Below are 15088 nucleotides of genomic sequence, written 5' to 3'. Positions count from 1 at the left end.
ATTCCAATATGGCCTAACCTTTTATGTCATATCTTAGTCTTATCTTTAATTGATGTTGAAATTATTACATCTCCAGAGAAAACCTCTCCTTGAAGGACATAAAGTCCTTGCTTTAGAATCCCCTTTAAGATTACCATAGACCTATTTATAACTCTTAAGGTCCCTTTCTTAGACTTATATGGATTCCCATTAAGGTCTAGCATTCCTAATGAGATTAAATTTCTTCCTAAGTCAGGTATTAGCCTAACATTATCCAAGATTATGTAAGAACCATCCCATAGTTTAAACTTGACAGACCCAATACAAACTATGGTACATGATTGATCATTTCCCATTAGGACTTTCCCTTCATCTATTGACATAAAATTATATATCCATTCTTTTCTAAGGGTCATGTGCAAGGTACAACCCAAGTCCATGATCCACTCATTTCCTAAACTATGTTTAGAAAAGGTTAGCCCCTCTCCACTTTCATAATCATTTGAGAGATTTGTTATTTCCAACTTATCTACCCGGTTATCATTCGCTTTCTTTCTTAAGGGACAATTTCTCCTAACATGACCATTTTTCTTACATAGCCAACAGGTCAATGGTCTTAAACTACCCCTACTCCTAGACTAAGATCTAGATACAATCTTACCTTTAGAATGGGATTTTCTCTCAAACCTAACTTTAACTTGTAGCCCTTCTGTAGTGTTGGACTTCCTATCTTTCTTGCCTTCAAGATCTGTTGATCTTAAGGCAACTAAGACATTATCTAAGGACAGGGAATCCTAGCCATACTTTATGGTTGTTTTAAAATCTTTATAGGATTCTTGCAGGGACTTTAACAATAGTATTGCCTGATTCTCATTAGAAATTTTTTCATCAATATTGGCCAATCCTATTGTAATAACCTTAAAGCCATCCAAATTCTTTTCTAAAGTCTTTGAGGGATCCATCTTAAATCCAAACAATTGTTCTTTAAGGTAGTGACTTTGTCGTATAAAGAGTTTCAAGCTTAGTCCATACCTTGGCAACGATATTTTCATCATTCACTTACCTAAGTACGTTGTCTGATAGGTTTGAGAAGGTTGTACATCAACTCCTTCATGTCTGACTTCTCATGCTCTGTCATTGTCACTCGAATCTCCTTTTCTTCTCCCAAAGCCTTTGAACACCAGTGTTAAACGATGATGGCTTTCATCTTTTTCTGCAACATGCTAAAATCTCCTAGGCCATCGAACTTTTCCAGTTTTGCCTTTATCGTTCCCATCGCATATTGTTCTTGATTGGTTCTTGATGGTTTTAGGGCTTTGATACCACTTATTGATGTTCGATGCCTTTGCCTTGAACAATAGATCTCACAAAAATAACCAAACCAATAGAAACCAAATCCAAGAATAAAACCAAAAGAAAACTAAATACAAACAGAAAAAAATTGGACTAAAATAACAAGCGATTGAATAGAACCTAAAATGAAAACAGAACCTGGAAATCGATGTAACTGGAGACAAGATCAAGCAATCACATGAAGAAGTAAACAAGGACTTACATGTTCGAATTCGAATCAAATCCTACTCACGGTAGGGGTTAGAACCCCTAATCAATCCATTATATCGCGGCCACTAAAATTACAAGATTACACAAACAGATCATTAGATACAAGCTCTTTCATCCCAGAGCATTCCCAACACTCAATTCTCACAATCTCTCCCCAATATAGTGATTCACACAATGAAAGAGAAAGAAACTAGGGTTTTCACGATCGATCGAAACTTTCTAATTCATGAATGTTTGTATATCAATTTTCCCCCAATTGCTGCTTTGTACACTTGGGCCAAGGGACACAAATGGAAAGAAAGAATTTTTCAATACACGGGTTTAAGCTTGTTGGGTTGCAGACACTAACGACCCATCTTATTTTATTTATATATAAAACCTAATGAATTATCGAGTCACAATCTTAATAGCTCCATCGCCCTAGGACTCCTCGGTTTCCATGACTTTGGTATACAATAAGACTGCGCAATGCCATCCATAATCTCGTCACATATACTGTGCTTATTTACAGAAAAAGAAACATATATTATGCTCAATATATTTGTAATCTTCTATATGTTTTATCTCAGTCAAGTAGCAAGTAAGTTACTTGACTTATGTGTGTTTCATGTCAGTGTGTATTTGATAAAGTGAATATGAATGAATAGTTATTCAGGTAATTGTATTTCTATGAAATATGTCATGTTATGTGTTTAGTAAAATAATCTTCCTTTGATCAAGAAAGGAATATTTTCTGTTGAGTAACAATTGTTGCACTCCACTTATTATTCTTTGAAAATCTAGTAAAATTCCATGATATAAGAATGTCTCATTATCTTTATCCATTAAAGCTTTCTATGTAGCTAAGCGAATGTGATTGGAAAGTTAGTTTTAACTAATTTTCACAAACAACACTTGTGTATTAAATGTCTTAAATGTTTGGAGTTGATGTGTTATGTTATGTCATATATTAGGTTTTGATGTTGAAAATCGTTTTGATGATGATATGTAAAACTATTTGTTAGAGATTAAATCTTAAATCAAGTATATCAAAATTTTACTCGAGTAAAATATCAATATATTCTATTGAATCTATGAATTCATTTTTTTAATTGAGTAAGTAAATGTTGCATAGTATATAACCAATTACAAGTTAAAATGTATTCGAGTAAGTAAGAGATTGTACTTGACTATATATCCTTTTGTAATCAAATGTTTACTATAAGTCTCTGGTGTAGCAAATGAAATTGAGTACTTAAATTTATAACCGAATAAAATCTTAACTTAATCGAGTAATTTTATACCACAGTCGAGTAAATTTACTTGGACAGAGATTGAGTCTCTGTATTTGAAGTATTAATCGACTGTAAATTTTGTAATTGACTAAAAGTTTAAGTTTAATCGATTACAATTTTAATTCACTTGAATAAATGCAAAAATTAATCGAGTATTATTCTTTTGTAATCGAGTAAGAAAAAGGCCCACTCAAGTAAATATTAGTTGAAAAAGAATGGTCTTTGGTTCTGCAATTTTAATTGAGTAAAAAAAAAATTTACTCAAGTACAGTAAAAAAAAATAATTGATTACAAATATTTTTTTACTTGACCAATGCTAAAAAATAGTCGAGTAAACAACATTTTTTACGGAGTAAAAGTGTGTTAAAACTTAAAATTATAACCATTAAACTAGATGTTACAAATAATCAAAAAGTACATAGCTTTGATTCTAACGGTTGCAAAAAAGGCTTCTAAACATTATTTGAGACAAGAAAATAGAATATGTTGGTCCCTTAGGGTATGGCCACTCAAGAGGAGGGGTGAATTGAGTGATTAAAATTTTTTTCAATTTTAATAAATATTCTTAATTAATGATTTTATTGAAAAATATATATTTATAAATATAATAAATTATATTTGAGATTATTAATAAATGTAAGCTACAAGAGATAACAAAAATAAATACAATGAAGCATAAGACAATTTATAGTGGTTCGGTGTCTTCACATACACTTAATACACTCTCCCAAGATCTAACCACCCTTGGGGTTCCACTAAATCAAAATCACCAAAGTTTTCACACTAGCTCACCTTAAAAACTAGATACACACATAGATTACAATGGGTTCTAGGCAACCACTACACTAAGGTTTTCTCTCTAGCTTACTTTGGAAACTAGATTCACCTAGATTTTAATGGATCTAGAAAATCTATACAATCCTCAATAATAATTTAAATGTTTACAAATAATTTGTCTACACTTGGACACAAATAAGCAAATAAGAACAAATTATACAAGACAATAATATTTAAATAAATAAATAAATTTGTAACCTCAAATGGAGAAGTTCGGATTTGTCGTAGAAGACTTGAAGAACTTTTCTCCTCTTACCTTATGGCTCTTCGGTGGATGAACAATGAATCCTTGGGAGTTTTGGAATGCTTGAAAATTAGCTTGAGAGCTTTTGGGAGCTTTGGATGTATAATATGTGCAATTGATATTCAAAAAATGAGTTTGGAGGATATTTATAAGCATTTTAGCAACTAAAGAAATGGTTAATATGAAATTTGAAATTTAAAAAATATTTACTCTTTCTCAAATAATAAGAAAACATGTCTCATATTTAATTTAAAATAAATTTACTTTTTACATGAGAAATTAAGATTTAAAAATTTAAATATAAGCTTTTGAGACATAAATGATTAAAACAAGAAAACATGTCTAAAAGCAATCTCTTTTAATTCAAAATAAATTTACTTTTTGCACGACTAAGAAAAAACATATCTAAAACCAATTCTTTTTAATTCAAAATAAATTTACTTTTTGTATGAGAAAGAGAAAACATGTCTAAAAATAATTCTCCTTTAATTCAAAATAAATATACTTTTTGCATAAGTAATAAAAGCATTTATCAATAAATAAAAATTCAAACATAAACTTTTGAGACATAAATGATCAAAAGAAGAAAACATGTCTAAAGACAATCTACCTTTAATTCAAAATAAATTTACTCTTTGTACCCACTTTTAATTTAAAATAAATTTATTCTTTATATGAGAAAGAAATACTTTTATATCATAAAAATATTTTTGTTAATAATCAAAACTTAATTAATATGAGCATGTTGCCTCTGATTGTCGGAAACCACCAGCCACCATGGCTGATGGCAACTGGTAGTGAGTTTTTTACTTGTGGTTGAAAATTAAAAATTAATTAAATCTAGCCCATTTTTATGTATGTTAACCCCATTGACTTGAAGTTTCTAATGGTAGGTTGTGATCGTGTGAATCTCTAGTCGACAGTGGTTGCTGGTGACAGAAAAAATGCAGGGCACTAGAGAAGAAGAAAAGAAAATAAAAGTAAAAAAAAAAAAGAAAAAGAAAAGAAGAGAAAAAAAAGAAAATTTTATTATTAAATTTTAAAAATAAAATTATATATTTATTTAAAATTTAAAAAATGTAGTATATCTATATCATAATTAAAAATATATGATAATATATAGTATATTATTAAGTGTATAATTTAATATAAATTATTGTTAAGATACATGTCACTAATTTATTATTTTATTTTAATAGTAAAATTTCATTAAAAAGAGTTAATTTTATTATTTAATAATTAAATTTATTGAATAAAATATCATAAAATAAGTATTTTTAAAATTCCAAAGACCATGTGTTTTCTAGTTTTTTATTTTAAAAAATAATTTTTTAAAATGACAAAAAAACGCGTTTTTAAAAATCTTAAAATAGACATTCAAAACACAAAAATTAAAAATGAATTCAAAACTCAAAATTGAAACACGAAAAGAACAACAATCCCATGTCACAAAAAGAGGTTACCCCACGATGATATATATATATATAGGAATCCCAAGTTGATTAAGCCTAGTTTTCCTTTTTCTTTTTCTTCTTTTTCATTCTAATCGAGAGAACATCTTCAATTTTGCTCAATAATCTTTGTCTTGTGCATGCCTTTAGTTTACATAGACACTAATCTCAATGCACTTCACAGAGTTTAAAGAATGAAAAGAAGTAGAACTTGAAAATACTTAGAGAATATTCCATTTTCTCTTAATCCAATGATTAGAAATTAATCTTGAAGCTCAATATTGATAAGGTATACAAAAAAATTATTTTTATCAAGATTTGCAACGGATATATTCTCAAAAAGGAAAAGACTGTGTATAATTAATGCTCTAAAAAACGGTTATATTTTTGAATTTCAACTTAATGATAGTTGAATAAAGATAAAAAAATTAGTCGATTAAAATTATCAGTGCATAGCTATCACTTGAATTGAGACTTCTTGACAATCAAGTATTTTTATCGAACCGGAGACTTTGTCTTGAAAGTTCAATTCTATTCAACTAAACTTTCCTTCTTCACTCCATTAAATGTCACTACATAGCTAAAAATATTTTTAGATTCCAAACATTGTTATAAGAAATTTAAGTTACTCTAAATTAAATTTCTTTACATGACAATTTAATTTAAGTTTTGGTAAATTACCAAAACAGTACCAATTTTCACCATATTTTTAAATTTATACTTAATTTTTAATTTTTCAATAAAAACATTAAACTTTATATTTTATTTTAATTATAGCTTGTCTTTTGATTCCACTAATTTTTGCTATTAATTGATAACAAAATTGGCAACTAAGCTCAAAGAGAGAGTGACAGAGTTAGGGGTGCTAAAATTTTTGGTCCAGACCAAAAAATCTAGTCTAGTCCAAGTCAAAATAAGTGTAGTATAGTTTTTGATCTAAAAAATTTGAAAAAATCAATTTTTGATTGGATCTCTATTTTAAACTAAAGATGAACAATTGCTAATCTCTGTCAACGACAATGAATAACCATATGAGTTCGTGTTTCATAACATTAAAGATTGAGTGTTTGGGTGAGAGAACAATCAGAGGCATTTTTATGGGTATTGAGTTTTTAGGAAGGTTTGGCTAAGAAAAAAAAAATGATTTGGAAAATAAGGTATTATGACATTTTACAATTGAAACTAAAAAGAAAAATAGGTCTAACTATTAAAAAAAATTAAGAGTTCAGTCTAAAATTAAAAACACAGGAAACCCTTTTGTATTTTTCTAAGAATAAATTACAAATGATGCCATTAAAATTTAGCTAAATAACATTAACACCCATGATATTTAATGGATAATGAAAATCCATTATTTAACGAATCATGCTAGATGTACATCATTTTTGTACATCATGGGTTATACATAAGAGTATTATGACCAAAATACCCATCGTTTTCATGTGCATCTATGCGCCTCACGAGAGACATTTTTGTCATTGATACACCTTTGTATAATTTAAGGTGTACACAAAGGTATACCAATAGCATTATTCTTATTTAACACCCCCCAAGACATAAGTAAATGACAACTAAAATTTATTAAATACCAAAAATACTTTTATTTCTTTCTTTCATCTCCTCTTTTCTCTTTTGAGCTAAACTCATTTTTTATGAACATTCAATGGCAATTAATTCTTTTTCTTTTTTCTCTTTATTTGAACCAATAAAACCCAACATAACATATTGGAGTTCTTGTCTTTAAAACCCAACATGTTGGGTTCTAAAGATTGGAAGCCAAACAAAGTTGGTTCTTTTAAGAGAAAGTGAGCAAAAATAAGTAAATCTCAAAACCATTGTAGAACTAAAAGGGATCACTCACAAAAAATCATTAGTCTTTCTCTTTCTTCTTCCCCATCTTCTTATCATTTTGCGACTATAAAGAGAGAGGCTGATGAGAGAAAAGGTGTAGTGAGAGAGAAAAAAATAAATAAATAAAGTGGAGTCTTTGTCATTTTTGAAATATTAAAAGTGTATGTGATTTTAGTCAACCTTCGTAACTATTGCACCTTTTTTTTAATAATTTATCCAATTGAATTACATAAGGAGTGTAAAAATACATATTTTTTAGTTGAGTAAATTGCACTTTACTCTCCATTTGAGTCATTTGCACATTCCTCGATTGCAGTCGAAATTATGAAAAATTGAATCGAAACTGAATTGGTCAACATAGTTAAAAATCATTTGACTGGATAATGATTTAGTTTGGAGAAAAATCGAACACTATTTTAATAGGTATAATTTAGTTATGATTTTCATTAAATCCAAACCCAAAATCCGAATCAAAACCGAATCGAATGTGTGGATAACCGAACCAAACTAAATTGAATATACATATATATAATAGATATTTATTTATTTAATATATTATATATCCACATAATATATATTGACTAATGCATTTTTTTACAAGTATTTTAATTAATTCATTACAAATATATAAAATATTTAACATTTATAAAGTAATTAACAAATAAAAATAAAACATAATCTTAAATTATTTTATTTTTATCAATCAAATAATTATATCTAAGAAGTTTGAAGTTAATTTGTAATTTTATGCAAGAAGAATGTAATTTTATTAGAGTTTGTCTTTATTTGTTGTGGAGTTATCAAAATTTTTTATGAATGCTATTTGCAAGAAATTGTCTTTATTTGTTGGTATGGATTAAACTAAAAAAATCATGGTTAAAATCGAAACCAAATAGTTTGGTTATGATTTTTATTTTTTAAAATCAATGGGTAATGGTTTGGTTTTGATTTTAATAGTTTAACTTTGATTTGATTATGATTTTGATAAAAAACGAAACCAAATTGAACTATTACCAACCCTAATTTTTTCTAGTTTAAAAATGGGTGTGAAGTCCTCACGTTTTAAATTTTTCACATAGACACCCATTCCATCACAAATGACATTAATTAGACATTAATTAAGTTAAGACTTAATCTAATTGGATAGAAATTAATTAAAAATAAGATAATTAAACTCAAATTAACTAATAATAAAATTAAAAATAACAATAAAAAAACATATCTATCTTTGTAAAAACACATTGCGTGATAGGTCATTTCTAATTGTTGAGTTAATGAGTTTCGCATAGAGATAAACATTGATGCACTAAAGAAACCTATTCTTAGAGAAGACAACCATCATTTTTTTGAATCTCGTCGTTGAGTTCTCGTGTCACTTGGTCTAAAGCATATTGTGTAGGTGACCACTATTTAATCCTTACTGTCTCGATCCATATTAAGTTATCAATCATCGATTGTGACTTTTCTTTTCTCTTTATAATTGGTGATAAATAAGTTTTAGATTTAAAATCTACTTAAAAATTGCTGATGATTTTTTTATTGGATCTTATCAATTTTGACTGATAAAAAATCTAGTATTTAAAATCGTCATTCGCCATTGGGACATTAGGTTCCATTAGCCAAAATCTTTGTCGCAAACTACTCCTTTTGCTTTTCATATTATTATTTTTTTTTATTCATGACTTCAAGAGTGTCTATATAAAGAATTTAAACCCTGAAAATTTTATGTATAAATTACCTAAGGATAAATCATACCAAAGATCACTAAATTTTGGTGTCTTTTTCATTTTGGTCATTAAATTTTAATTCTTTGCAATGTGATCATATAAATTTAAAAAATTTTATAATGTGGTCATATATAAGATTTTTCGATTACTCTGTAGCCGGAATGGGTGAAATGGTGCTAACTTGACAAATAATAAAAATATTCTTTGACACATAGAACATTCTGATTGATTGTTATTGCGCAATAATTTTTATTATTTATCACATCAGCATTATGTCATCTACTCCGACTATAAATTGATCGAAAAATTTTATATATTGTAAAATTTTTTAAATTTCTATGATCACATTATAAAGAGTTAAAATGAAGTGACTAAAATAAAAAATACATCAAAATTTAGTGATATTTGGTACAATTTACCCAATCACCTAAATACAGAAATAAAAGACCTATTTAAAATTGGCAAGTAGAAAAAGGTTGAGGGAATAGGGAATGGATAAGAAATGATCAATAGCTCCACCGTGCTGTCGCCCCGTCGAACGCAATTCTTCTGTGAACACAATAATCTCCTCTCGATTCAATAAAAATGGCACAGGCACTGGCGACTCCTCTGGCTTCCTCGCTCTCGCTTATCTGCAACGTCACCACCACCACCACTACAAGCCCCAAATCTCTCTCTACCTCTCTCTCTTTCCCTACTCCAACCCCTCATAAGGTGCTTTCCTTTCCCTCGTTTTCCCCCATTTTCTCAGCGACCAAACAAAGGGGGGGTTTAAGCTGATATTGGCTTTGTTGGCAGGTCCGCGGGCTGAGCATCCAGTGCGTGCGCGTGGGCGGCGTGGAGATTCCCAACAACAAGCGGGTCGAGTTCTCCTTGCAGTACATCCATGGAATCGGACGCTCCGGTGCCCGACAAATCCTCTGCGACCTCTCCATGGAAAACAAAATCACCAAAGACTTGTCCGAAGACGAACTGATTTCTCTCCGTGACGAGGTCTCCAAGTATATGATTGAAGGCGACCTCGTAATCTCTCTCTCTCTCAAACGCACCATTTGTTAAATCTTATTGATTGATTGGAAAACGAAAATGCGGATTGATGTGGGCTACGGTTTTGGGTGTTACAGAGGCGATTCAATGCGCTTGCAATTAGAAGGTTGAAGGAGATTCAGTGCTACAGAGGGGTGAGGCACATTCAGGGGCTTCCCTGCAGAGGCCAACACACGAAGAACAATTGTCGAACTTTGAAGGGCAAGCGGGTCTCGATTCCTGGAAAGAAGAAGGCTCCTCGTTAATTCAAAATGGGTTTGTTTTCTTTTCTGTGTTTGATTGAATTTTAATCTGTGTTCTTATGGTGCTTGTTGTAGTATAAGTTCAAGTACTTGAGATTGATTCCATCCAATTATGATGCTTGAATTGCAGTTGGGTTTTTTTCCTTACCTCATTGAAACTTAGTTTAATGGTTTCGTTCATCATATCCTATTTGTCTTCGATTCAGATTGAAGTCAATATAAGTTTTAGAGAACAAAAACAAAATAAAAAGAAGAGAGGTGTCTAGGTTCAGTTTGTAGTTTCACTCAAATCTTGTAGTAGTATCAAGAGCTAAGGTATTAGGGAGACACCCTTACCATGGCTATCTATTGATTTCATTTCCCTTCATCTTGTTCTCCACCCTAACTCTGCAGCTCTATTCAAGGTGAGTAATCCTTGCATTGGTTTTCTCCCACTCTCAAAATAGTCCCACAATGTTGTTTGAGGTTGTGTGCTATGTTTTAGGATTAAGGTTTGGCTTTGTTGATGTCATATAAGTACTTGTATTAACATGAATAAGCAGCTTGAAGGACCAGCAGCTTAAACCTATCTGAGTGTAGACATGGATAATTCATCCAAAAACTGCACAACAGAAAAAGGGGTGGCTTGACCCTCATCCTAGACTTAAAAATGCTGCATCCATAGTATGTCATGTTCCAAAAATTTCAATCTTGAAATGAGTGTAATTGGGGTCAAATAAAGTGAATTGGGAATTTGAGGAAGGAATTATTGGGGTAAAATAGATAAACTGACCCAAGGGGCAAAATAGTAATTTTCTGCCTGAATTGGATATGGATTTAGAGGCCCAATGTCCAAAATTTAGCTTATGTGGCTCTAAGGAATGTTTTGATAAAACCAAGTTGGGTTTGTTCTGTAAAAAGTGAGAAAAACTCCAAGTAGGGCCAAAATTGTCGAACAAATAGCGTTCATAGTCAACAGCATTTTTTCCTCTTGTGCGTTTTTTATGGAATGTCAACAGTTTTTTCCTGTTGCTGTGTTAACAGTTTTAACTGCTGCATTCAGGAGGAGTGTTCGTCTAGTCAAGGGAAAAATGCTTCTATGGGGAGCCTTTTTTCCAGCAGCTTAATAGAGGGAAGAGTGGTCATGTGGAGACCAAGTGTATAAATAATGTTGTTGCCCAATAAATGATCCCCATTAAACGCTTCTATAGGTAGCATTTTCTTCCAGCAGCTCAATAGAGGGAAGAGTGGCCATGTGGAGACTAGGTGTAGAAATAATGTTGCCTGATAAATGATCCTCTGAAGAGTGTTTATCTTGTCAATTTTAAAAAATCAAAATTTAAAAATTCAGAAAAACATGTTTAACCTGTAACAATGTGTGTGTGTGTGTGTGTGTATGTGTTAAGACAAACATATACGTCTATATACATATACGGCATAGAATATTTTGCATATATACACATACATAATTCACAGCATTGTATATAGATATACCAGCTTATATATTACAGCATTACATGTATATATATATATATTGCATATATATTACAGCATTGTATATATACTCCATACATAGCAGAGCATTTTAAATATAGTGTACACACATATATATAGCTGTCCAATGGTAGATGAATCATGCATATACAGAGATACATATACAGGACTAAATGATTGACAGTGAAAGTTCTCAATGTACTTTGAAATTGATTGGGACAGATGAGAAAGAAGGTATGGTTTTGATTATTGATGGTTGGCAGCCTTGAGTGTGAGAGAGATAGGGAGGGAGGGAGCTATAACACAAAATGGATCACGAGAGCTTGAAGTTCTTATTGCAGCAGAGGTTGCATACCCAATTGTAGAAGAAAGGCATGACCAAATTCATGGGATTAGATTATGTGATCCAATTCAGGATGGGAAAGGAGAATATAGCAACTGATGCTTTGTCTCGCTGCCAAGAGAAGGAACAAATGCAGCTATTTCTACTGTTGTACTAGATTGGCTCTAGGAAGTTACAGACAGCTATCAACAAGGAGAGTGGACCAAGGGGTTGTTGGAACAGCTGAGCTTGGATACCAATAGCAAGCCGGATTATTCATTTAACAATGGAGTGATAAAGATACAAGGGTAGACTGGTAATCGAAGAGAGTGAGGAGTTGAAGGACAGAATCCTACGAGCCTTGCATGAGTCTCCTATTGGAGGTCATTCAGGCATTCAAAATACCTACCGTAAGGTACAATAGGTATTCTTTTGGTCTCAGTTAAAAAAGTATATTTGGGATTATGTGTTGAGGTGTGATGTCACTGATGTGTATAGGAGGTGCAAGCATGAAACAGTGGCTCATCTGGGCCTTCTACAACCCCTAGAACTACCAGACTAAGCATGGACCAATATAACCATGGATTTCATAGAAGGACTTTCAAGGTCAAAAGGGAAAAATTGTATTATAGTGGTGGTGGATGGATTCTCTAAGTTTAGCCACTTTATTAGCCTATCCCACCTGTTCACCACATAAGAAGTGGCGAGAACATTCATAGATAATGTGGTGAAGATGAATTGAATCCCTCAGTTTATAGTATCAGACAGGGATAAGATATTTACCAGTCTATTTTGGAAGGAATTAATGAGATTGCTAGGCACTAAACTGTTGATGTCTATTGCTTATCACCCGAAATTGATGGCCAATCAGAAAGGGTGAATCAATGTTTGGAATCTTATTTAAGGTGTTTCAATTTTCTACAACCGAGAGAATGGCATAAATAGCTGGCAATCGCTCAATGGTGGTACAATTTAAGCTTCCACAGCTCAATCAGGATGACTCCATTTGAGGCTCTCTACAGCTATAAGCCAAGGCTTCTACCGGCAATAGGGGGACAATCTACAGTGGCTGCGGTGGGCACTTATTTGCAGTAGAGACAAGAGACTATCAGGCTAGTTAAGGCGGAGTTGGCCAAAGCACGAAATAGGATGAAGCAATTGGCTGACAGAAAAAATGAGTGAAAGGGAGTTCTCAGTCGGAGAGGATGTTTACCTAAAGCTAGGCCAGCAGCATCTCAAGGCCCTGACCTATCAGCTCGTCTCAAAACTGAGCCCTAAGTACTATGGGCCATTCACCATAGTAGAGAAGATAGGGACAGTAGCTTACTGGCTACAACTGTCGGAGGAGACACAAATTCATCCTGTGTTCCATGTCTCACTCCTCAAGAAGGCCATAGGAGCACAGAGATCCACTCTCGCACTTCCTGCTATAGCAAGAGAGGAAATAGAAGAGGCAGTCCCAAGAATGGGGTTCCTCTCACCCAAGTCCTAGTTAAATGGTCATCCCTCCATGAGGACAACAATACATGGGAATATTTGCCAAACCTCCTCCATCAATTTCCCAACTCAGCAAACTTGTTACACATTTTTTTAGGACAAAAAATATCTTAAGGGGAGGGGATTGTTACGTTAGCAGGCTGTGAGCCTTATGTAATAGGCTATTAAACCTTGATTAAATAAGCCATGCGTATTGGCATAGCTGGAGGAATGTTCTAGCATGTCACATGGCAAGTTGTAAAGCAAGTGGGATGGGATAACCATTTTTGGCGCCCAATTTAGGCCATAGATCAGTATAAATACAACTGATCTATGCTTACTCTCACATGATGAATGAATTGGAAATCACTTTCCCTTTCTTTTCTCATCCCTCTCTGTCATGTCTCTAGGAGAATTAAAAGGATAATATTGGATAGGGATATAATAAAAGGGGTAATATTGTAATAGGCTCATATTAGTTTGTTAGGAGATATTTGGTTGTTTGTTAAGAGCACATGGGTGCTGTTAGAAATTAGTGAAGGAGCTACCTATGCCTATAAAAAGGCCCATTGTAGGAGGAGATGAATATGCTTGAATTAAATGAATGAAATCTGATTCTTTCTCTACAATTTCTCTACAATCTTCCCCTCATTTTCTCTCTACTTCCCTCCCTCATTTCTCTTTACATTCTTTCCCCCATTTCTGTCCATTTCTTCCTCTCAAATATTTTGTTCTTGATTCTATTCATTAGCTCCTTCCGATTGTCACTCCAACCCTAGGCTAAACCCTAGGTTCATGACGAGTGATATTAGAGACAAACGTTCCTTGGCTGTAATTCCTACAATTGGTAGCAGTTGATTCCGACGACTCTCGACGGAATCGATAGAGCAAAGACTTCGGGTGGTTCTAGCAAACTCTTGAGGAACTGCAATAGAATTGATCAAACTCATAGGGAGCTCCAACAGAGTCGATCGAATCCTCAGAGACCGCAACAGAGCCCGTCCTAAGATTTTGATTAGTTCGACTATAACTGAGCGGCAGTCCTCAATTGTTGAATTGGATTTGGACGATTCCGGAAGGTGGTTTTCAAAGTGAATGTAGTCTACTTCTCAAGCCATATCAGAGTTGCTAAAGCAGAGTTAGCGAATTCGGGCCGAGGCGAAGATGAGTGAATTCCGGAACCAATGACAGTGATTGGGCGAGTAGGAATATGCGACTCTCTGTGAAATCGATCGAGTAGAGGTTTAAGGTGAAGTCTGACGATGATTGGGCGAGTAGGAAGACAAGACTGTGAAATCGACCGAGCAAGGTTCGGTGAGTCCGACGAATTAAACAGTGCCGGCAATCGATTGCAGGGCAAAGAACGATCCAACCAAGAGAAAGAGCAAGGCGACTCGGCTTGAAACTGAAGGCGAATTAAACAGTGAGTGCGATTCCATAAGGTGATTTAGGTAACCTTCGGTGCGAACTTGGAAACAATGAGGAAGAGTGACTCTCGGTTGTGAATTTACTGAGTGTTGGTCAGGAATTCCAAACGAGTAGGCCGGGCGATTCTGAATTGAAAGGCGGCTTGACCAGGTAGATCCGTTTGAGATTCCGACA

At 32.9% G+C, this 15088-nt stretch overlaps 1 protein-coding gene across 1 annotated transcript; it reads left to right on the top strand.

Moving 5' to 3' along the window:
- The first annotated feature begins 9414 nt into the window (after positions 1-9414).
- LOC127807727 (30S ribosomal protein S13, chloroplastic) lies at positions 9415-10362 on the top strand. Its single transcript, XM_052345771.1, has 3 exons — positions 9415-9640; positions 9725-9949; positions 10051-10362. The coding sequence occupies exons 1-3, from the start codon at positions 9512-9514 to the stop codon at positions 10216-10218; spliced, it is 522 nt and encodes a 173-aa protein (XP_052201731.1). The 5' UTR covers positions 9415-9511; the 3' UTR covers positions 10219-10362.
- The last annotated feature ends 4726 nt before the right edge of the window (positions 10363-15088 follow it).

Source organism: Diospyros lotus, chromosome 8 (assembly GCF_014633365.1).
Source record: "Diospyros lotus cultivar Yz01 chromosome 8, ASM1463336v1, whole genome shotgun sequence".
Taxonomy (NCBI): domain Eukaryota; kingdom Viridiplantae; phylum Streptophyta; class Magnoliopsida; order Ericales; family Ebenaceae; genus Diospyros; species Diospyros lotus.
This window is presented reverse-complemented; position numbering and strand designations above follow the sequence as displayed.

Excerpts from the sequence above, each read along its gene's own strand:
- LOC127807727 (XM_052345771.1), top strand. The coding sequence starts at position 9,512 with ATGGCACAGGCACTGGCGACTCCTCTGGCTTCCTCGCTCTCGCTTATC. Across the intron at positions 9,641-9,724 it reads CTACTCCAACCCCTCATAAG|GTCCGCGGGCTGAGCATCCA; the intron begins GTGCTTTCCTTT and ends CTTTGTTGGCAG. Across the intron at positions 9,950-10,050 it reads ATATGATTGAAGGCGACCTC|AGGCGATTCAATGCGCTTGC; the intron begins GTAATCTCTCTC and ends TGGGTGTTACAG.